Here is a 24,196-nt window from a genome sequence, read left to right on the forward strand (position 1 = left end):
GGGCGGTCGGACACAAGCCCGCATGCGCGGTTGGAGATGGAATCGATGAGGGATCAATAAATAAAATAGTGCGTGTTGCAGCTTGTGTGAGAGCGTATGGGATATTTGGATACACCGAAATTTATTCATACCAACCCCTGCTAAGCATAAGCTTTCCGATTTATACCATACCAACCATGCTAAGCATAAGCTTTCAGATTTCGTACTGAATGAGCTGGCCTTTTCATATTCAAAAAATAAATAACGTATAAGCTGAATGAAATGGGCTGTTGGGTTCATTGTTATTATCCAGGTGAATCATATGCTTCCATGCCCGGATCTTCTGTACCTTAACTAAACTGCAACTGAATAGAATGAAATACGTGTAATGATATATTTATTTCAGCCCATGGTTTCGGCTGACTTGGTAGCTAATGCAGGGTGTTTAATAAATGACACTGTTTAATAAATGACACCACTTCAAAAGAAAGCTTTAATTAGAAAGTTATATACACACTGTAAAATTAAATTAAACTTTATACAAATATTAAATTACTATTTTGACACCCACTGTCAGGTACAGAGGAGGAAACCAAAGCAAAAAAGCAGTGAGAAGCAGAATCATTAAGAACATGTTTTTCTCATCGTTTCTCTGGAAAGCAGCACTGTACAACAGTGCTTCTGGACGCAAAGTTTTAATTCAATCTTCTTAATGTATAGATATATATATATCGGATTCCCATGTAGTCTAAATGGCCTTGTAGCTAATGAGAAGCAGAAAGGACTAGAGATGATTATGGGGGCCCTGCAGCGTCTGGAAGCCTCGTGGACAAAGGGAGGAAGAGGTGCTTTTTCTGAGTGGCCTCTGAAACATAAGAAAACCACATGAAACAAAGAAAGCAAACCCGCAAAACACAAACAAGACATTGTTATGCATAGAAAAAATAATGTAAGTAAGGCCATTGGAAACACAGAAGACATTGCATTGTTGTATTGCAGGAAAAAAAAATACAAAGGCTTAACAATAGAAACCAGACCAAAAATAAAAGGCAAAAATAAACATGTACAAGTCTAAGGCAACATTAGCTGCAATAATGTAGCCATTGACGACGAAGGGCTGTGTCAAGAGAAAAAAAAACTGCGAAATGACAACAGAATCATAAAACATGATATTCATTTGGAAATGGACATCACCAATAAAGTCATGTGGTTTTCAGAGGGACCGGGTCAACCCAAAAAACGTGCATCAAGCGGTTATTAAAATAAAGACTTATTACCTTTTTTAAAAGGAAGGTGATTGATAATGAATATGATAATGGTTCTCAAACACACTCAGCATCTGTAAAAAGGACATCTTGATCTCTACCATTTTTGTCTTTACTGCAACCAGCTGCAGTAGTGTCGATAAGGATCTGAGGATGCAGACTCCATCAGAACAGAGAGTCAAGTCCTTGAGAAGTCCTCAAGTGAGCCCATCTGCTCCGGCCACTTACTGCCACGGACATATTCCATATTTTTATTTGAAGGGGAGCACTACACAAATCGTACACTCTTCTCAATTTCTACAGTAGACGGTTGCTGGGGACTTACGCCAATTAGTTGTTTCCCATTTGCAGCCGGCCACACGAGTGGACAGCTTGCTCTTTTTCGCCTTACTGAGGCACAGACCGAAAAAGATGACTGGATGCTCAAGCACACACTCACACACGCCTTTAACTCTAGGAAACCCCAACTACCAACGCACGTCAAACTGAGCCCCACAACCCAAGCAATAAATACAATCAGGTGCAGAAAGTAATGAAAAGGAATCCCAAAATAAATCCGGGGGTCACACACACACACACACACACACACACACACACACACACACACACACACACACACACACACACACACACACACACACACACACACACACACACACACACACACACACACGCACGCACGCACACACACACACACACACATACAAATCCACACACACATGCATGACACACACACACATCTCCCAGACCATAGGACGCCAACTTTCCATTATGACCAAGCTCTTCATACGAAATATGAATCAACAAGTCGTTGATTTGTATTTTTTCCTAATTTGCTCTTTGTAGTTGCGTGTGTAGTGACGCAGGTTTATTTAGAGCCACATCAGCGATCGTAGCCTTCGAAGAAGCGCTTCGCTTGAGTCGATAGATCCACATGTGACCGGCCAGATACGGGCGGGGTGGGGGCGTGTCGGGGTGAAGCAATAGATGAGGTGAAGCAATGCATAGCCTAAAGTACACAACCTGTACGTTCTGCTTGTATATCATCACACACACATTGAGAGAGACGGAGAGTTTGGTTTATACTGGGGCGGACACACTCGATATGCATGTCTGTGTGGCAGCAGGCAAGAGTCTATTAACGGGGTGGAGAGAAGGAGGACGTTTGCGGGCGGTTTGCTTCTTCTTCTTTTTGGTTGCGGTCTGTGTGTTTGTGTGTGTGTGTGTGTGTGTGTGTGTGTGTGTGTGTGTGTGTGTGTGTGTGTGTGTGTGTGTGTGTGTGTGTGTGTGTGTTGGTGGGGACTGGTGGAGATCCACAGTCAGGCCTCATCAGCAGTAAGAGAGCTCGGGGTGACAGATAAGAGGGGGTCTCTGGGTTCCAAGCATCATGCTTCCTTCAGCAGAGGAATATCTGTTGGGGGGGGGAGGAGACAAACATAGCCATCAGATATGTTAGACAACAACAACATTAACAAAAATGACGGCATAACCCCAGAGTGCTTTATTTGTAATTTCACTCCCTCGGCCATGTGTAATACCACGGAGGAGTGAGTTTAGTGCCGGTTGTAAAGCTCCTTGATATATGCTACAGGGACATTGTCTTCCAGGAATTGCTGCTGTTCTGACACTAGCTGTTTAAACACAGTTCCAGTTTAAATACCTTTCTCCGGTTACCTTTCTTGCAAGACTAGAGTAGTATACAAAAAAGTGCTTTATTGATCTACGAAGGAGAATTCGGTAATAAAGAAAGACTACATCAAACAACCCAAGTGAGGATAAACGTCAAAGAACATAACCCAAGCCAAGCGTTCATACTATTTCCTAAGTGCTCTTCTTGAATTATCTTGATCTCTATTTGTGGTTCAGAAGTTTACATAAAGGAAGTACAGTATAATTCGAGCATTTTTCCCTTCCCTTTTTTTTTCTCACTTCACTTTTTGTGGCTCAATCTCACGCCTTTTAAAAAGGAACCTGCCCAACCAGCACTGTCCATTGGCCAACATCTCTTCAGCATTGCCGAATTCGAATATTGATAAACGGAAAAACGCATAAACATGAACCACTTCGTGAACTTAAACGTTGTCCCGACATAAACCATGACGATATTTGGAATTTGACCACAAGAAGAAGATAATTATTTCTAGACTTTATTTTCTTTAGCTTAGATTGCCTAGGTAGACCAGTAAGGTAGAATTAACAGTTGATTTCCCTCTGCTGAGTGGAGCAGTCAGATGCTCAGAGGACACCCTGTTCCCCTGCTACAGTACGGCTGCCTTCATGAGAGGGAGCGCACAGACAGCGTGCCCCCACATCACCACTCACCATCAGAGTAGTCGTCACCCGAGGCCATGGACAGCAGGCTGTGCTGGTCGCTGCTGTCGGAGTCTCTGCGGAGGGGCAGTGGCGCCGCGCACGCCCCCCTCAAGGGCCCTCTAGCCCAGGAGGACGAGGCAGAGGAGGAGGAGCAGGAGGGGTGGGGCGCCTGGTGAACCAGCACCGTCTCCGCGTGGCGGCGTGACGAGGAGGAGGCGGAGGAGGAGGAGGAGGAGGAGGTGGAGGGGAGGCAGAGGTCCAAGTCTCTGTGGTGGAGCTGGTGTTGGTGGTGATGGTTCTGGTGGTGTTGGTGGCGGGTTCTAGAGGGTCCCGCCTCCGAAGGCCCCTGGTGTTGCTGTGGCAACGGGCCCTCGGAGAACACGATGGGGACCCGGGACTCGGACGGAAGCTGGGCTGGGGGATTAGGAGGAGGAGGAGGAGGAGAGGGCGGAGGGCTGCTGCGAGCGCCGTCGCTGCCGTACACCGCCTCTTCGTAGGAGGGCAACGCCACCTGCACGCCCTCCACCATGATGGAGCACGACTGGCCAGACACGCCCTGCTCCCTCCTGGAGAGAGAGAGACAGACAGACAGACAGACAGACAGACAGACAGACAGACAGACAGACAGAATACCAGGTTAGGCCCGCACGTACACAGACATATTTGAAAACATTGTATTTTCTCTGTGTTTTGGCCTCCTGCCTACAAGAAATAATATTTTCGGTGGCTGAAAATGGAGTGTGATGAAGCTGGAGCTATTTAAACCGCAGATTTCTTTGTTTGTGAGAACATATGTTTGTTAATTTTTGTTAATAATAATTTCTTAATGAACGTTCTTCTGTGGTATTTGTTCAAAGGGCAGATTATCGCCACCTACTGGCCTGGGCATGACTATTCGGGCATTTACATCTTTGCATTCTTGTTCTTTTTAGCGGCTATGAGGGCCGCATGCCTCCACATTGCCTGCTCTATCGGTGCACTTGATTGGAGTCCGGTGGGCAGCTCTTCTTTACCACCTCAGCCAATCCCCGGGTGGCAGCCCGACTAAAGGTCTCCGGGCGCGGGAACAAAGTGTTAGAGCTTTTTAATCACGGAAGGGTGGCTGGGAAATGTGCTTGAGACAGCTTGCGACCCGGGGCCCGGTTCAATGACTTTTTCATACTTTTGTTTTTCAATAGTCACGCAACGTTGACTCGCCTAACCGGCTGCCGAGATATCACCGCAGCTGTTCCGGTGTTTGGATTGGTTCTCGAAACGACAGATACAACAGTCATGGCTGTTGTATTTGCTTAAAGCCGCATGTCAAAACAGATCCATCTCCTTGAAGCAAGGTTTCCATAAATGAATGGAAACGTGAAATAGTTTCTGTGGGCGTCTGGTTAAAATGTGATTATAAACCACATTAATGTTTAAAAAGTCCATGATCCCTTCGATCCATGTGTTTGATTCTGAAGGGTTTCTATGAGCGTATCAGACACCAGTCAACCCACTGGCAGCAAATGGCGGTATGATTGAATGTTCTTAAATGAATGAATAACATCCAGCATTGTGTGTCTCGTCGGGCTTGTGATCTACATTCATCACATCCCCAATGGGTCGACATCAGTCAGCATGTATGATCTCAGTTCAACTCATCAACCAAGGACTCGCGCCGGCCATTGAACAGGACTAAAAGAGCAGATGAATAGCAGTCTGTGGTGCAGTGCGTTGTACTGGAATCTCATCGGCTCCTGATCTGTGTTCACCACGGTGTGAAACTGAGACAAAAAATTAAATTGCTGTTCGAAAGTTGTAACTCGCTGAAACTTCTGCCTCCGTAACACATGTGCGCGCCAGTGCACAAAACCACACCTACAAGACCACGTCTAATGCGCCTTAGGGTTCCTTCTGATAGAATAAGTGTTTAGTGCCCTCATTTATAAGATAAGATAAGATATACTTTATTCATCTCAGCAGAGAAATGTAGGTGTTCCAGCAGCCAGCATACATACACAAAACACAAAACAACACATGTATAGATACACATCCCACCTCAACAAAACCATGAGCCCACAATACCTAGCCTAGGATAGAAAAAGTGGAATCGATGCTCCATGTGCATAAGTGTAAGTAGCTGTTACTCAGAGATAACAGCACAAAATGTGTACAAATATACAGGTGTGCAAATAAACAGGTGTGCAATAAACAGGTGCAAAAAAATAAAATAAAAAATACATATACCGGAATATAATAAGCATAATATATAAGTAAATATAAGTATGATACATGCAGCTCAAGCTAAAGTTTAATTGAATTCTTCTGGCCTTACTAAAAAGGGGAGTTATTATAAAGTGCAATTGCAGTAGGTAAAAAAGTATTCTTAAATCTGTCCTTTCTGCAGCTTAGCTGTCGTAGCCTCCCACTATGATTAAGGTTATGATAAGGTCATCCCATTTATGACCCTTTATTTGATGTACCCAAATAAACAACTTACCCTGAAAGGGATTGAAACAAAAGAATAACACTGTTAACCGTTTTTAGAGAAATGAACGGTTCTGTTCTGGAACAGTGAGAATGATTTAGTTTTTTGTTACATTTTTTGTTTTATGTTAAAATATTGTTTGCTTCCGGGTTTTTGTTTTTGTTCCTTAAACCGGTTTCCAGCCCTGGTATGTGCACGAGTGAAAGTGCAAGTGTGCATGTCTGCTGGCGTGTGTATGTGTATGCATGACAATGTGTGTGTGTGTGTGTGTGTGTGTGTGTGTGTGTGTGTGTGTGTGTGTGTGTGTGTGTGTGTGTGTGTGTGTGTGTGTGTGTGTGTGTGTGTGTGTGTGTGTGTGTGTGTGTGTGTGTGTGTGTATTTGTGTGTGTGTGTGTCTCACCTGCTGTGGTGGAAGGACTTGAGTTTGGGCTGCAGCAGGACAAACAGCACCACCAGCAGCAGGATGAGGATCACAGAGCTGGCGGTGGAGGCCACGATGGAGAGGGCGGGCATGCCCAGCGGAGAGGTGGGCTCCCTGTCTGCAGCAGGAGAGAACACGGTTAACACAGGCAGACACACACCCTGGTCCTGACCCAGTTAGTAGGAGAACGTCAGTGCGGGTTAAAAAGGGGGAGTTCTGACTTGTTTTTCCAGAAAGGGAACTGATGCTACGATTTATTGTATGTGATTAGTTTTCACAGAAGCAATTACTTCCTTTAAATACACACTTATCACTCAACTCATTGGAACGGGGTGCTTGAGTAACCATCGGTGAGATGGGTGCGTGTTGGTGCATGTAGCCTGATGGTTGAACCTCAGAGGGCCTCACCTTGGCTGAGGCGGCAGCTGATCTGCATGGGCGCGTCCCACTCCCCGTTCTGGCAGGTGAGGAACTTGTAGTCCCCCTTGAGGGCGTACCCCTCGTCACAGAAGTACTCGATGACGGTCTTCTGGGCCAGGCGATGGCAGGGTGTGGGGTGACACCGGTAGCCCCCGTTCTCCGGCTCCGTGGGGGGCGAACACACTACGGAGGACACACAGGGGGGGGGCCCGTCAGAACCATGGAGGCTACGGGGTGCTGGCTCAACACTGAATGACTGAAGGGCCTCCAAATGTCTGGATCAGGGCCCTGGATCACAGCGTGTGGTCGGGGCCCCGGGGATTGGATTGGCATTCAGTTGTAAAAGTGACAAAGAACATGACACCACAGAGCTGTGCTTTTTTGCCCGTTGCAGGTTTTATATACACAGGAGCTGAAACGTCTGATGATACAACATGAAATATTACGCCTGTCCTCAAAGCACAGAAGAAAGAAAATCGCATCAGAGGAAAGAATTCAGTGGGCGAAAAGTAATATAGGATCATCCAAGCTGCCTCCCATATCTATACAAGGCTCCATTCATCCTCTTTGTGTGTTGAGACTACAGAGTGACGAGCACTGCGCTAGCTCCATATGCATGGAGAATATATCTCACTGTACTCTCACAAAGAAAACAAAAACCTTGTGAAGTGTTGTGTCGTATTTTCTCCAAGCATGCAATTTGTCTCCCTATCTCTCTGTCAAACATCCTCTATCAACCAGCACCATGTATAGACATATATGGTGCTCTGAACCGCGCTACTGCCGATGCTTCGATCGTACAAGGACACAGACTCAAAGGAGCACCCTTTTCCTCATTTCAAGGACATTGTGTGTGACAATCGGGGAATGATCCGTGAAATATTGTCCAATTTGTTCTCTTTAAAATACGACCAGATCTTCTTTCAAGATCAAGATTAGGAAGCAAAAAAAGGCAACCATCAAACTGAATTTTACAATGCCGATACGCTCCATCTGTTTGCAACAAACAAAATATATAAAATGTCTCTTAAACAAATCAGTCACATTTTTTAGCCCATGAAAGGTTGGGTGACAACACTTTCAAACAGTGGAGGGGGCTTTAAAGAAAAAGGTAAAGATTATATTATATATTCATCTCTTTGAAAGTTCTTTGATAGGGAAGTCTGCTCGGGTGATAACCCTTAACTCTAGGCTTTCATAAACCTCTCTTATCTCTAGTTTCATGAACCTATTAACCTTTAATGTAATAACTACACTTGACTTACAAGTCAAATTGATTTTGTCCATTTTATATTAATGTTTCTTTACTACGTTTACCAGACTCCAACACAAATTTCTTGCGCGTGTTGAACTAACTAGGTATTAAATCAATGCTGCTGCCGAAGCTGATAAACAATGGTGGCGGTAGGTTGATGGGCGAGCACTGCATCCTGGGACACTCGGCGCTCACCGTTACTGCGGAGGCAGCGCGGGGGCGGGTGGGACCAGGCCCCGGTGCCGGTGCAGGCGATGGTGGGGGGGCCGTCCGGGGCGTAGCCCACCTCGCAGCCGTAGGTCAGTAGGGTGCCGGGCGGGAAGGAGCCCCGGTTGGCCTCCGTCTGGTTCACCAGGTCCCCGTGGGCCATGCCGTCCGGACGGGGACATCCTGCAGGAGGGAACCACAGGGGGGTGAGTGAAGGGTGAGTGGGAGGGGGTTGGGCGAGCTGAAGGCTGCAGGGCGAGTTGTCGGTTAATGGACTCTCTGCAATGAGTGTAAATGTAAAGACCCAGGAGAGTCAGGACAGGAGCAAAGGCATTGTTATCATTTGCTCCAGTGACAGTCGTTTATGAGCCCTACATCGCATTTTAATAACGGGCGGTAATAAGATACAAGGGTGGACACAATGAGGATAATTGGTTGCCTCCAGGCAGAAGCAATAGCGGTTTATCAGGACCGGGCTGCTGTGCACCGTTGACAGACCAGAGGTGACGCCGGCCCCACTGATGGCTCTGATAAACGCCATGGCGGGAATTTTTATTTTATTTTCATATACCAGGTCCAGATTAAATTTCAAGTTCCGATAACCACGAGGGAAGCAGACACTCTTTGCAAAGCCGAGTGAGAGACCGTCTGAGCTGCAAGCACCAGACGGAATCATCAAAGGCACCTTCTTTTTTTTTTTACATTTGGCTTGCATCATTGGCCCTCTTATTATCGCTTTTGATTCAGAGGAACGCCATGATTGCATTTCCAGGAACGAAGAGGATCCTTGGCCCGGGCGATTCGCTGTGTCGTAACGAGGAGCCACGAACCAAATGGCTGAGATGGAGGAAAGTTCTGCCAGAGTCAATGATTTGCAACTTCACATGCTGCCTCTCTGACATTGCAATGTCACCGAGGTGTTTGTGTGTGTGGGCGGCTGTGTGTGTGAACAAAAATATTATCCCTGTACGAGGAAGGATCACCGCGACTTCGTGGCAAACTACTCTTGCCAGCTTAGCCTGCCACACCTTTTCATGAAAAATCACAGTACGTCTGCACATGCATCACAATGCTCAAACACACTCTATATCATCCCCCCCACACACACACACACACACACACACACACACACACACACACCCTTGGAGTTCCAATCTGTTGAGAGCAGCAGGGCTTGTTTCGATGCAAGCTCTGACATAACATTGCACCACCTGTCCAAACAGAGACAACAGGAAGGGCTGACTTTGGTGTCTCTCAGCGATATTGATTTTGTGGGCTGAGTCATTGGCAGATCAGTTTGTTACAAGACTCCCACTGTTGGGGGGTCTGGCCAATCAGTCTGGGTGGGGGCACAAGGAATATTTTGGGCTTTGTCGCAAAGTCAAAGAGAGAATGGATTGAAGATGTCGTTTTGTGGCCTGAAATGTCACGTGGAATTTTCTAGACGCCGATGGTGTTGTTATTGAGTGTTGACCTTGTTGTCCTTTAGGTTGTAAAATATATCTAAGGGATTAAGGGGATTCCATTATATATTTAATTAAAAGTTTAAAATACATTTGAATGCTTCACAGTTTTTGTACATACTATGGGTGTCCATGTGAGGTAATTGCTCAACCTCGACCAACTCAACCTTACCATTAAGGATGCTTCATTGCACCTTTCTATGAATGAATTTATGACAATATTTGCTTTGTTTCAGATCATTTCAGAGAGTTTTGGTTGTTTGATATCAGTATGTAAACAGGCAACCCTTGTTTGCAATCGACAAAGCAGGGTATGAGTGTTGTAGCCAGGGAATATATGATGTTTTGTGTGTGTGTGTGTGTGTATGTGTGTGTGTGTGTTTGTGAGATTACAGAAACAGTAAGAGAAATGAAGGAGAGATTGCTTAAACGGCAACTAGCTAACAACTTACTCCAATCTACTGCACGGCTCTGAGCTGGCAGCTGAAGATCACAGGCTAATGGATGCACCCCCAGTGTAAAATATAACACACACACACACACACTTCCGCACAGAGTTGTAGTAGAATCTAATGCGGACGAACACACACACACGCACACGCGCACACACACACACACACACACACACACACACACACACACACACACACACACACACACACACACACACACACACACACACACACACACACACACACACAAACAGCAGAGAGTTTCAGTAATAAAAAATATCCATTCGCCTCACGCTCAAACACACACACGTACACACACATAATGGTCCTTGCGCGGACACATTGACCCGGCCGCTCCATGGAGGTGCACGGGGAGCAGCCGGTGTTAATGTTGGGGGGTGTTGGGGGGGCTGAGAGAGCTGCTGCTGGGAAGGTGGGCTGGCAGGCCCTTTGATGAGCTGTTGTGGCGGGGCCCGTGGGAGCGATGAGGAGCTATGTAGGTGACGGCTGGCTGTCGGTGGAATCCGTCGGCTCCTGACCTTGCTCCGCCGAGGAAGGCGTCGGTCTCGGAGATGTGCGCCGGGGCGTCTGCTACTCACGTTAAATAACGGGATGCTTCATTAAGCCTTTATTAAATCTGCTCCAAAAAACGTACAGAAAATATAACCATACACAAAATATATGAGAAGTAGCAATGTCCAAGCGTTTGTAACCCTTGCCAATGACGCCCGGAGAGGCAATGCAACCCAAACCAATGTCCTCTCAAAGGCCCACTAGGAAACAACATCAAAGAATAGCCTTAATAATATCTATTTTTTATCTCCTTCCCACATAACGCTGCTGTCACTGAAAGGAATGATAAAACGTGAGGGAGAGGGGATGGAAAACAAACGATTTGAGGGCTTTTGAAGGGCGAGACAGCTATTGACAAAAGGACAAAACAACGAAATGACAGATCTGAAGAGTGTGGGATCAAGGTAGTGGTGTGGTGAGATAGACAGAGAGAGAGAGAATGACAGACAGAGGGGGTGGGGGGTGAAGGAAAATAACATGAAAATTAAGGTGGTGTCTGCTTCTGAGTAAGCGATGAGAAGTCGAGAGAGGCAGGTTGTGGCGTGTCTTCTGAGTATGCATGCAGGGAGAAGGCCGCAGTCAGTTCCCTACCAAACACAGTAATCTACCAAGAAACCCACAGTCTATTACAGGGAAATCCAGGATATCCGTTTGCATGCACAGCTGCTTTAGCTAAATATTCTTAATAAATCACACACCAACCAAGTCCCAAACCTTAATTCATAGGGTAGAAAAAGGAACATGCTGATTGACACCAGGGAGCCTTTAGCTGTGTGTATCTGGCCAGTTCGGTGGGAGACACGGTCACACACACTGGCTGTTCAGCAATCACAGTAGAAGCTGCGTTTCCAGAGTAAGTGTGATCGAATGGTGTGATACTACTCAGTCAATAGTGAATCCTTTGTGAGAAGTCTGTTCAGATAAGTGTGGAAGGCGCTAGGGGACACCACAGTCTGGTACATGATATATTTCCATTTATAGAGATGATGTGGAGGGAGTCGCTGCGTTGCTATTGGGAAAATAGGGTTAGGGTTAGTTGCCAAAAGATCAATCAATGTGTACAGCTGCTAAGGGTCCCTGGTTTGAGGGGAAGTCAGTCATCCTACTTTTGCAGCTATGTTCATTGCCATTCAGGTTGAAAATCCACCATAGGTAATTCATCCTTACTCAAAACAGAGATTGCACCAAGTGCATGGGGATGTACTGTTTTCCCGTAACCTTAATAAACTGTTTATTTACTGCTCAAAAAGCTCTCTGCCTGTGTATCTGATAGGACAACATTCTTCTCCAAAACATCAAAATGAAACCCAGCCAGTTAGGTTTTTGGAGAGGCAAGGCAATACCACTGGTGTCCTATAAACCAGTGCTGCCCTATAAACCAGTGGTGTCCTGTAAACCAGTTTTGTCCTGTAAACAAGTGGAGTCCTATAAACCAGTGGTGTCTAATTAACCAGTGGCGTCCTATCAATCAGTGGTGTCTAATTAACCAGTGGTGTCCTCTAAACCAGTGGTGTCCTATTAACCATTGGCGTCCTATAAACCAGTGGCGTCCTCTAAACCAGTGGTGTCCTATTAACCAGTGGCGTCCTCTAATCCAGTGGTGTCCTATAAACCAGTGGAGCCCTCTAAACCAGTGGCGTCCTATAAACCAGTGGCGTCCTATAAACCAGTGGAGCCCTATAAACCAGTGGAGTCTTATAAACCAGTGTTGTCCTCTAAACCAGTGGTGTCCTATAAACCAGTGGAGCCCTATAAACCAGTGGAGTCTTATAAACCAGTGGTGTCCTCTAAACCAGTGGTGTCCTATAAACCAGTGGAGCCCTATAAACCAGTGGAGTCTTATAAACCAGTGGTGTCCTCTAACCATTGGCGTCCTATAAACCAGTGGCGTCCTCTAAACCAGTGGCGTCCTATAAACCAGTGGTGTCCTATAAACCAGTGGAGCCCTATAAACCAGTGGAGCCCTCTAAACCAGTGGTGTCCTATAAACCAGTGGAGCCCTATAAACCAGTGGTGTCCTATAAACCAGTGGTGTCCTCTAAACCAGTGGCGTCCTATAAACCAGTGGTGTCTAATTAACCAGTGGCGTCCTTTAAACCAGTGGCGTCCTATAAACCAGTTGTGTCCTCTAAACCAGTGGTGTCATATAAACCAGTGGCGTCCTATCAACCAGTGGCGTCCTATAAACCAGTGGCGTCCTATCAACCAGTGGTGTCTAATTAACCAGTGGTTTCCTATCAAAAGGTGGGGTATGCTTTCATGTCCTCACAGGAGTATAGGTGTGCCTCGTGAGGCGGATTGCAACACGGTATTAGAAAGAAGGAGGGGGTGGAGTGGGGTTCGGGACGGGTGTTCAAATCTTCTGTCAACATCTCCCCCTTCACATCTGTCGAGGCAGCCACTCGTACAGGGAATGACGCGGCTTCCACCATAACACAATTTTCATCATCCTCTATAGGCAACGGGGAAGCGACCGAAGCAGATAGCATTAGAGCCCGACGTAACTGCAGCCTGCCAGCTGCTGACCTGCACTGTGTGACAATCACCGTGGGAGAGAAGGAGGGAGGGAGGGGGCTTGTGGATGTGTGGCATTTTGTGTATTGACGATGCTGCTTATGTTTGTGTGTGCGTGTGTGCGTGTGTGCGTGTGGATGGATTAAACTGTAAAGACGATAGGGGATGATGAGGCCCTCTCTGGCCTGGTAAATATGTTTTTGTTCCTTTGTCGGTCCTTCCCTAAATCCTTCACTGCTGCCGTTATTGCTGCTGCTGTTGTTGTTGTTGTTTTTGCGATGCAGAGATAGACTTGAGGGTATTTAAATTTGTTTTTTGAGTAGGGTGGGTCAACCGTTTCCTCTCCCACTAATCCGGCAGATTGTTTAAGACAAACTGTCATTATTTGAGTGCAGCAGAGCTTTTCTTTGTGTGACAGTGTCGAATGGATAATGTTTATAACAAATTGCTCAAATTCTAGAAAGACATGCATGTGTGTGTGTCACTAGGAACATGTGTGTGTGTGGGTGAGAGAAATATGCGGCAACTGTCTTCTGAAAATAGGCGTGCTCTTTGTCGGTTGTTTCAACATTATAACGACAGTTGCTGACAGGCGTAAATGTCATAGGAACAAAGAAAAGGACAGGGTGTTGCTTAAGGCTTTGGGAACCCTTCGGAGCCGCAAAAGGGAGGGATAATCCACAAAGGCGACCATTGTGGATCCATAATAACGACATATTGAAACGCATGTCCCGGGACCGCATTGAAACGCATGTCCCGACTGCAATGTCAGTAAAAATATCCACCAAACACCAGCGTGTCGACACTTTAAAGCCAAAGCGTGTGTGCGTGCAGTTTGTATATGTAAAGCAGGCTTGTGTGAGTGTGTTTAGCTCAAGCCAAAGAGGTTCTATTGCCTGCACTCACTTTCATTCTTGTGAACAGGACACGGAGGAGAGCTGGGTGCACAGCCCTTCACACTATATAGAGTGACACGGTTTGGCCTCACCGAGCTGCCAGCCTGTGAAATGCAATCGCTACACAGGCCGATTGAAGTCTGCGGGAGTGATACTACCAGTTTCATGTTATGCCTGTGTGTGTTTGCCCGTGTGTGCGTGCGTGCGTGTGAAATGGTAACACGGCGCCTGTGTGCAGGGCCACGGCCCGCGTCAGCCAATGTGCGATTAGCTACGTATAACTCTTCTCAGATAACAGCTGGTGCCTGTTTGAGCACAGAGTTCAACGGAGGACCTGCTTTGCATACAGAAAGACTCGGAGAAGAACGGAGAGACAGGGAGAGAAGAGTCCAGGGGGGACACACAGAGAACTGAACTGGAGGGAATGCAAGGTTGTAAGAGAAGTCTGTGGTATAACATGAAGCAAAGATATTATGCCAAGTCAATGACGTTAATGGATGACGTTGATGAGAAAATAGTGGGAACCAACAGCAAGCTGCGATGTTCTAATTTTAGATGCACACACACACACACACACACACACACACACACACACACACACACACACACACACACACACACACACACACACACACACACACACACACACACACACACACACACACACACACACACACACACACACACACACACTAGCTAGGGCTAGGCAGTATATTAATATTAAATCGATATCAACCTACGAAACAGGATATCGCCTAATAGGCCTTTCACACATGCAACGTAAATCGTACATCTACGGATAATCCCCAGTGGGCTGTTTGTGTGAACACAAATGTCAGAATCTGACCCTCCGGAGTTAAACCTGCCAGGTCCCTGGCGTAAAGTCCAGAATCTGAAATCCGGAGAACTTGAGAGTGGGCGTTTTGCTGACGTTTCTACCATGGACTGACACAAAACAGGGAGCATGGCTGCTTCTTACTTTTACAGTTGTATACGGAGGATGTTTGAACATGTCTGATGCGGCTTAGCTCCTGCTGTGTGTTGCATGTTTGATAAGGCAACTCCTGATCATCTCCAGACCTGATTCTCTGAGTTAATCCGGAGTTCATATGTATACGGCCTTTTGGATATTAGATAATGCAATATCGCAATAGGGCATAAGGATTTTCTTTCCCTCGTATTAAAGGCTGCATTAAGGGAAGTGATTTCTTTAAACTAATAGGCTTTTCTAGCTGTTGTATTATTTCCCTTAACCCCTCCATTCTGATACCCACATTGCTGATGATTATTTATCAAAAATCTCAATGTGTAAATATTTTTTTCATCCCTACAATATTGTCCCATCGCGGGTCAGAATATAAGATACACGATTTTGTACATATCGCACAAAGCTAGCTACAATCTAAACAGTTTCATGTTTAGCTTTGATATTTTACATTCAGACTAGGCCTCTATATATATCATTTTTTAAGGTTTCTCTCAAAGCTGTTATGTTCATTTTGCAATAAGCTTTTAAAATTGGAAAATACATTTTATTTATAAAATAGTATAAAAAATCGACAGAACCGTGTACCGTAGTTATTTTATAAAGACAATGAATTTATTTCTTTAGCACAAAACCGGCTCTATAGTGATATATTTGGTTATTGAAATATTCTATTACTAACACAGTATATTGGGACTGAGCATTATTGCCTTATCAGCCAGCCCTTACTCACACTCACACCAGACACACACATTCACACCACACACAGACACAGACAGACACACATACACACCACACACAGACACACGTCACACTTCCATCTGCTGGGGCCTCTAGGGGGTTGGAAGGCGGACAGCCCTGAGGATGGGTGGAGTGTGTGTGTGGTGGGTGGGGGTGGTTGTGGTAGGGAGTCACCCACACATTTGTACAAAAAGCAAATGCTTTAGTACACACAGATACAGGGAGTGAGTACTCAGGCATAACAGTGTGAGTGAGTGCCTGAGTGTGTATATCTATATCCCTTGGTAGGCAGCAGGCCTCGGTCCCTGGAACTGACATTCTATCTGTGTTTTGAACACCTTATATGCATGTACGAGAAAAGGCCTCTTGTGTGTGTGTGTGTGTGTGTGTGTGTGTGTGTGTGTGTGTGTGTATATGTATGTGTGCGTGCATGAGACACAGCTCAGGCATTCATTTCGTCATACACACACTGTCCAGCTACACCCGTCCAGCTATGCCCAGTAGCGTTCTGCTGAGAACCATGTTGTTAAGTCAACAGGAAACTCTGCTCCAACAAAAGCCAGAGAGAGAGAGGCATCTTCTTGTCCCGTTGTCTCGCACACCCCAGCCTGCAGTGCCTGTGTGCTTTGAAAAACTGAAAAGTGATGGAATTCTCAACACACTCAAAAAATCTATTGAACACACGGCCACGTGTGCTGCCAATACAATCTATTGTCTCCTGTGACTTAATGGAGGGGGGCAGGGGGAGGGAACCGATGCAGATTTAAGCAGCGTGCCTCTAGAAAAGAACAACAGGGCAACTTTGCATGTGAAGGGATAAATATGAATGCGAGACCAAACAGTGGGTGGATGGGGGGGATGCCATTATGTGACCCCCATTACACACACACACACACACACACACACACACACACACACACACACACACACACACACACACACACAAACCAGTGGGAGCAGATGGGTGGACGTTAAAGGGGGACAGAGAACCCCCCCACTTGTTTCCCTCTCTCTGATTCTCAGGGACAGCTGGAAGGCAGACATTCCATCCTCTCAGCTTTCAGAGGAAAACAAAGAGACAGACACACACACACGTGTACATGCTCGGCGACACTCACGCATACACAAAGACACACACACACGCACGTGTACATGTTCAACACACACACACACACACACACACACACACACACACACACACACACACACACACACACACACACACACACACACACACACACACACACACACACGTCTTCTAATGCAACTGTGATGATTGTATTCCAACAGAGTAAAGCCTGCCTCCCAACCAAAGTGTGAGGGTTGCATTTTGGTTCCCTCGCTGAAGGTGAAAGTTGGGGTGTGTGCTTGCATGGGTGATGGATGGTGTGATGGGGGGCGTCATCCTAATCTGTTGTCAAAAGATTGGTTCTATACAGTCTGAGCTTGCAATAAGTCAGGCAGCTGTATCGAAATGTTTTCTTTTTTAATGGAGGTGAAGGAGCAGACCAGTTCTCAGAGGAATGGGTGTGGAGCCTTTGCAACATCACATGGGAGGAAGGATCGGAGGATGTGTTTGTTTTGTCAGGATGATGCTATCTGGCGACATATTTCCCTGCTCAAAGGCCCTAGCCTTGCGATAGTGACGCTCGAATAAGGCCAAACAAACAAACAGGAAGGTCCCAAGTGAAGGCAGAAAACGGAAACAAACAAATGTGGCGTAGGTGTGATAAAAACCCTGAGGCTCTCTGGTCCGCAGCCGTTGTTTTCAAACAATGGCCGGTCATTGTGAGAGCACTCGGGAGAGACTGGTTCCTTGTGGCTGTTGATTTCACTGCACACACTTTTATGGAGAAACTGCAGTCTGATGAGAGTGCCCAACTCGGCATCGCCATGATGACAGTTTGGCCAATAACACACTTTTGAACGTTTAACAAAAGAGACTGCCTGCCGTGTGTTGTTCGTGCCTAGCTTGACTGGCTCAGGGTTTCGTGGCACACTGAATTCCTCCCAATCCCCTTGCCTCACAATAAGCCCACATAAGCCTCCTATAAATTGTGGTCACTAGGCCTTTGCCTCGTCTTGGTACTGAGGGGAGCTTGCTGCTGCTGCTGTTGTGCACAGAAAGTCCTCCGCTTGTATATTTGTTGATAGCACAACCAATACTCCCTGGATCACAGAGCCAAATTTGAAATCCATTTCTCTTTTGTGTTTGCACACTGCCGGTCGATAAAGCTATTGAGTAGAAGCAGCAGCAAGATGGCTGGAACCATCATGTTTGGCCTTGCTGGAGCAAATAACAGAGACGGATGAGATGAAGGCCACGCATGCGTGTGTGCGTGTGCAGGTTACAAATAAATAGGATTTTCACCAGAAAGGTGGAATCCCAACACGGCTCCATTATAAAATTCCTACTGCCCAGGCAATCAACATGCCTAGGGGTGTCTGCCAGGGCCTGACACAGGAGCTACAAACAAACAAGCTTAGAATGTCACAAAGATTGGGGGCAATCAAGCTACAATCTGTGAAGTCCATTGGCCAGGCTTATGGGCAAAAAAACTTACAAGCTTGCCATGGTCGACAATTACCATTCCTTTGTTTGAGTCAAAGTGGATGCATATGATATATGCTGGCAAATGTAATTGTTCATGTGGACATAACTGAAATTTTGCAGACGTGGTCCAATCTGACACAGTTACGACACAAAGCAAACAAAGAACTTCTTTTGGAGCCGATAACTGGAAGAACTAAACATATTACTGTACAACCAGTTACTGAATGTAGATATGTTGACACAGAGACACTCGCATACTGGGAAGATTCCAAACCTGCGGGACCTTCCGTTCCTCCAAGAGGCATGGGAGGCGGACAAAGTGGCACCAATGCAGCCTTGTTCTCCAAATTGGCTCTACCACTACGAGCGGCTTCTGTGTGTGAGTGTGTGTCTGTGTGTGTCTGTGTGTGTCTGTGTGTGTGTGTGTGTGTGTGTGTGTGTGTGTGTGTGTGTGTGTCGACTTGATGGTTGAGCGTTTAGAGGTGGTGGATGGATGACTCCGTAGGCCTGCGCTGAGGCAGCAGTAGGAAAAGCGACGGCGTGTGATCGTGCGTAGGTGTATCAGCCTCTCTGGTTTGATGTGCACCAGATAAACGTGGCTGACCTTGTTTGAGCAGGATGCTCGTGTTGACGACGACACATGAGGTGTAAAATGAGCCCACAGTTTCAGAGGGACGTCAAAGAACAATGAGCGTGACAGAAGCACCATAAAGGGAACTCGAGAACGGAGACAAGAAGACAAAATATAAAGCAATACATTTAGAGGCGGGAGATAAAAGCAAAAAGACTGAGTGAAGGCAGCAGGGAAAGAAGAAAGAGGAGAGACAGTAGTGCCTGGGGGATATATTTAGCAGCTCATTAGTCAGGCCTGTGCCCACACTCAGCAGGCTGGTCCCTCACATGAGGCCCATTGAAACCCGGGCTAACACTAGGGCTGGCCCGAATGCCATTTTTCAGGCTTCGAATACTTGTTGGTTTTTCCGAGCGAGGATTTGAATACTCGTTCCAGAAAAACACACTATCAAAAGCATTAATAATCTCTATATACTCCCGAACCGATTTTGACAGTATATGCATATTTTGTTGAAGATTTAATAGAATTTTAACGTTAATTAGTAGGCCTAAGTAAGTAGGAGTTCCTTACTTTTTCCCTGTGGTAGCGAACAGCTGTTGTTCCGTTCCAAATCAATTGTCCTCTCTGCCATCTTAGCCCTTACGGGGGCATGGATTAATTAAGGACATACAGACTATCATTCTTGGATCTAAGGGTGGGTTTATTTATTGCATAAAGACCCCGAAAATAAGCACAAGTTCCAAGCTGGATAAAACAGCTTCTGTAAGGACTACAATCGCACCAGCAGCATCGGAACCGCACGGCCGTTAGCTTCCCGAAGCGGACAACGGCATGTTTTTTACTACTTACAGATCAAAAGTTCTTTAATAATTGATCAACCTACACGCGTGTCGTGTCCTGTACAGTAGCTCGGGCTCAGATAGTTTTAGTTATTATCAGGCTATTAAATGTTTTTTTCAAGGCTGTATAAACAAATATGCTAGTTCTAGGCCACATCTGCATAATAGGCTAATTACATGTTTGAGGTGATTCATCAAACTTGTCGTTCCTCCGTGAAATGCCAATTTATTGTCGCAAATTTGGCACTGAGCATGCTGTCGATCATTGGCCAATTGAAAATGTTCCCAAACTGAAGATTTTTTTTGGGCATTTTGAACCAGCTCGTTCAATGTCTATGTTGAACTAAGTGCGCTCACTGCGCTGCGCTCGGAGGTGAGGTGATGGATGCGCTGTGACACTTAGTGATGTAATATCCTCCTAAATTAGCCATATACTACTACTACTACAATCCTACTAACTTTTATATCCCAAATATTATATTATTTGCTGACATTATATTGCAGTTCTAGCTTCTTGCAAAAGAAGCTAGAACAAAAAAAAAAGAAAAAACGAAGCACCGAATAAGGATTAAAGCTTCGAATACTAATTTCCGAACGAGTATTCGAATAATTCGGGCCAGCCCTAGCTAACACACAAGGTTAGCAGTTGCAACATAGTGGCCTTTATATTCACTAGGACTGGAAGAACCTTTGGCCTGAATTGAGTGTTGGTACTAGTAGTTTCTGACCTTCAGACATTTTGTCCCCCTTTCGATCCCTGTGATTTATGATGACCAAAAATTTACCAGAAATATATGATATCATATGAAACACCATTAAGCCGGCCCAATAGGCAAGGTTGAGTAGCAGGCAACATAGAAGCAGCCTGGGGAAATAGGTAAGCAGAGGAAACACCCAGAGCCATCTGCCAAAATGCAAATGAATGGGTCTCTGCGATGGGTGCCCGTGTTGCAGATGTGTCTTGTGGCCAAGGTGTTGTGAAGTCTCCCTCAGGGCTTGGCTGCTTGGTAAAGTCATTAAACATACACAGTGGGTGACAAGCCCCAGCACCCCCCTGCCCCCCCAAAGTGATAAACTCACAGGTAATGGATGAGCGAAGATTGATGTCGACTGCTAGCGGAGCGCGGCTGATGGCTTCTGCCCTCACCTGGATAATAGCAGCAACCCAGATGGAGAGGCGGGGGGAGAGAGAGACTAAGGAAGGGAGAGGGGAAAAAGGGAGTGAGAGAAAGTGGATCTTAAAAAAGAAAAAAATAAGTGGTATAGGAGCTTCAGACACACACACGCAGGGCAGAGAGGGGTCGGCGCTCTTAATTGCTGGTGGGTGATGGAGTAGCGCTCGCTGTGGTTCGCCCCGCGGGGTCCGACAGCCCCCTAAAAGCCCTCTTTGTTCTCACATTTCAGATGGGGGACGGCGGCAGGCATATTGCCTTACTCCTTGTGCCTGCTTGCAGGCCACCTTTGTTAACAGGTCTTAGGGGGACCATTGGGAACAGTTGATTGCACGGCAGCCATTGTTTTCTCCCCGGCTAAGGTGGTATTGTTTGCAAACCCCCGGTCTGTCTAAGCCAAACCTGTTTGTGTGGGGGGTACGGACATACTTTGAAGCAGAATGAACATCACCGAATTGTAGAGCCCGTTTGGCATGCCTATGGAGTTGGAAATCTTGCAATGGATTATAGCCATTGCAAGAGGCCAAGCTTGACTTGTACCAGCCCTCATTAGTTCTGCGGTCGCAGCAAGGACCCCATGCTAGCCCAAGGCAGCTATTGACAGAGAGCAGGGGGCCTGTCCGGCATATTCGTTTAGTGTCCGACTCTGGTGAGATGAAGGCCTGCACCCTCTGCTAGTCTTCCACAGCAAAAGGAGTCGAATAACAGGATCAGCATGGAATAGCCCTCTGATCCACCATTTGGCTCTCTCTCTAGACCACATTCAATTCGAACCTAGTCAAGCCGACCAACCATTAATTGACAAAAGAGACTTTGTCGACAATAGGAAGGCGCCCTTTTGTTCTTGTTGATGGTATTTTCCTTGGCTACCTTCCCATTGACTTCTGAAGGCTGAAACTATTAAAAAGTAGATGACTAGTTCTGGATAAGTGAGGAAAATGTCAATTGGCACTATGGGTCCTAACTAAGTTTTTCAATCTGTCAACCACATTTCTGACTAACTGTCTGGCCTACTTCCTCTGGAACAAAGAACACAGGACGCATCCACCACAAGGAAAATAACTACCCCTGCAATGCCGCTGAACTGCTGCAAAGTTTGCAACCGAGCTTTCCTGTGATTAAAAATAAAATAAATCTCAGAGCCTTGGATAAGCAAGCAAACAATCCGGGCTTGTGTTGTTTATTCCCCTCAACCCTTGCCGGTGTAATCCATCCGCTTGCCAGCGTTTGTCCTTTTACACAACTGCTTTAGTTGCCATTTCCTTACCTAGCCGGACACAGAGGCTTATGGCAGGAGGCTTTGATGTTGCTCGTCGCCCCGGCTTTGAAACAAGCATTCTTGTACCAACGGGTAACTAATACAATGATGAGATTTTAGTTGTATACAACAAAACAATATCAGTGGTGACCAGTGGCGACCAGACCTTGCACAAGAGGCCATGTATATATCGCCCAAATATATATATATATATATATATATATATATATATAAAAATACACTGGGGGCATGTGTTGCTTCTTAGACCTTGCATAACATAGCTATGAACCATATGAGGCAAATTCTAGCTATTCTAGCTAAAATCTATTCTGCCCCCCACTATTATAGCTATGATCCTAGAATTGGCCTGTCAACTGTATTGCAATTTCGTATTCATGAATATTATCCAGGGACATTTCCGTTTCAAGTAGATGTCCAGGGATTACCTGCCTGAATTATGTATGAGAGAGCACACACACACATTGGAGAACGAGAACGAGAAGGGGACTACAATTGAGTGCTCAAGGCTGGGCAGAAAAATCAATAGTGCCCCGAGAAGATGATGGCTATGTTTTTTTTGTTAAAATAAGCAATAGGTCTCCTGGTCGCGTGGCCACCTGTCAAACCCAGCTGTATGAGAAACCCTTTTTCTTCTGTGGAATAAGAAGCAGATGGTGTCCTTGAGGAGAGTTGGGAGCACTGTTGAAGTACGCGGGACACTTGTTCACAGGGTGCTTGTGCCGTTCCCCCTGTACAAGAAGACATATGTTTTTATGAACTACATTAAAATGAAGGATGAAATACAGCCACGACTCAACAGGTGAAACAGTTCAGAGGGTTCTGGCAGCATACACAGTGGGGTTTCCTTGAATTCAATAAATTACAGCGTACACAATTAGTAATGTGCGTCTGTTGAACTTTGGGGGCTGGGCACACCGTAGCTATTCCTCTGCCTGCCACCCTTACAGGACACAACAGAGCTAGCAGCCCTGATGCATGGCGGCACCAGTCATTCTTCCTGCTGCTTGATATTTCAATTTACATATGAAAACAAAAGGTAAGGCGAAGAAGATATGTTATGATCTCTTTCAAAGTAGGCTAGTTTGTACATTCTGTGATTATGTGATCACCACAGATCCATGCCCAATTTCATAATAATGTAGATTTCACGCCAGTCGATTATATGAAGGTTATGATCTTAAAACAATACCTAACCAAGCTGATGCATCTAATGCTACTATTTCTAATGGTCACCTTTGTGCTGAGGCGATAAGAATACCAGGGTACATAATCATCATGAGTGAATGTTGAGGTCCAGCATTCACTTATAAACACAGTATGCGCTGGGTGAGCAAGATAAGCATGCGCAGACAGTTTCGCACACATTTATCACACACAAACACTCACACACACACACACACACACACACTCACGCATCAAGGAGCATTAGAGGGGCATCAGCCACTCGCTGTGTGTGTGTGACGGACAGAGTAGCTGTGAGCGTGGCAGGGGCTCCGGTGAGCTCCACATGATTCATGGGAGTTACATAAGCAAGGGGTGGCGCATGATGAGTACACTCTCCCTGCTCTCCCTCGCGGCCTCCTCTCATCCCCTCATCGTCCAGCCCTATGAACTCACTCACTCGTCGTTCCTCCGCCGTCTCCCTCAGCAGCGTTCTTTTCGCCTTCACATTCATGAAACACAATGAGTCATATCTGCTCAGGCACACTGCACTCGAGCAGACGGGATAAGGCTCGGGCTAAAAGACAAAAGCTCGCCCACACGCGCACACTGTTCATCTGTCGAGTGGGACAATGATCGTTGGCTCTGTGTGTGTGTGTGTCTTAGTTACTT

At 46.0% G+C, this 24,196-nt stretch overlaps 1 protein-coding gene across 1 annotated transcript in view; it reads right to left on the reverse strand.

Moving 5' to 3' along the window:
- Positions 1–43: 43 nt before the first annotated feature.
- susd6 (sushi domain containing 6) overlaps positions 44–24,196 on the reverse strand; it is a 30,536-nt gene continuing 6,383 nt past the window's right edge. Inside the window, exons 3-7 of the mRNA XM_056580670.1 lie at positions 8,310–8,504; positions 6,848–7,042; positions 6,419–6,557; positions 3,567–4,123; positions 44–2,655 (exon numbers count right to left, since the gene is read on the reverse strand). Of these exons, the coding sequence (XP_056436645.1) occupies positions 2,630–2,655; positions 3,567–4,123; positions 6,419–6,557; positions 6,848–7,042; positions 8,310–8,504 (1,112 nt within the window). The 3' untranslated portion in view covers positions 44–2,629. The remainder of the gene's footprint in view (positions 2,656–3,566; positions 4,124–6,418; positions 6,558–6,847; positions 7,043–8,309; positions 8,505–24,196) is intronic.

The sequence above is a fragment of the Gadus chalcogrammus genome, chromosome 21, assembly GCF_026213295.1.
Source record: "Gadus chalcogrammus isolate NIFS_2021 chromosome 21, NIFS_Gcha_1.0, whole genome shotgun sequence".
NCBI classification, from domain to species: domain Eukaryota; kingdom Metazoa; phylum Chordata; class Actinopteri; order Gadiformes; family Gadidae; genus Gadus; species Gadus chalcogrammus.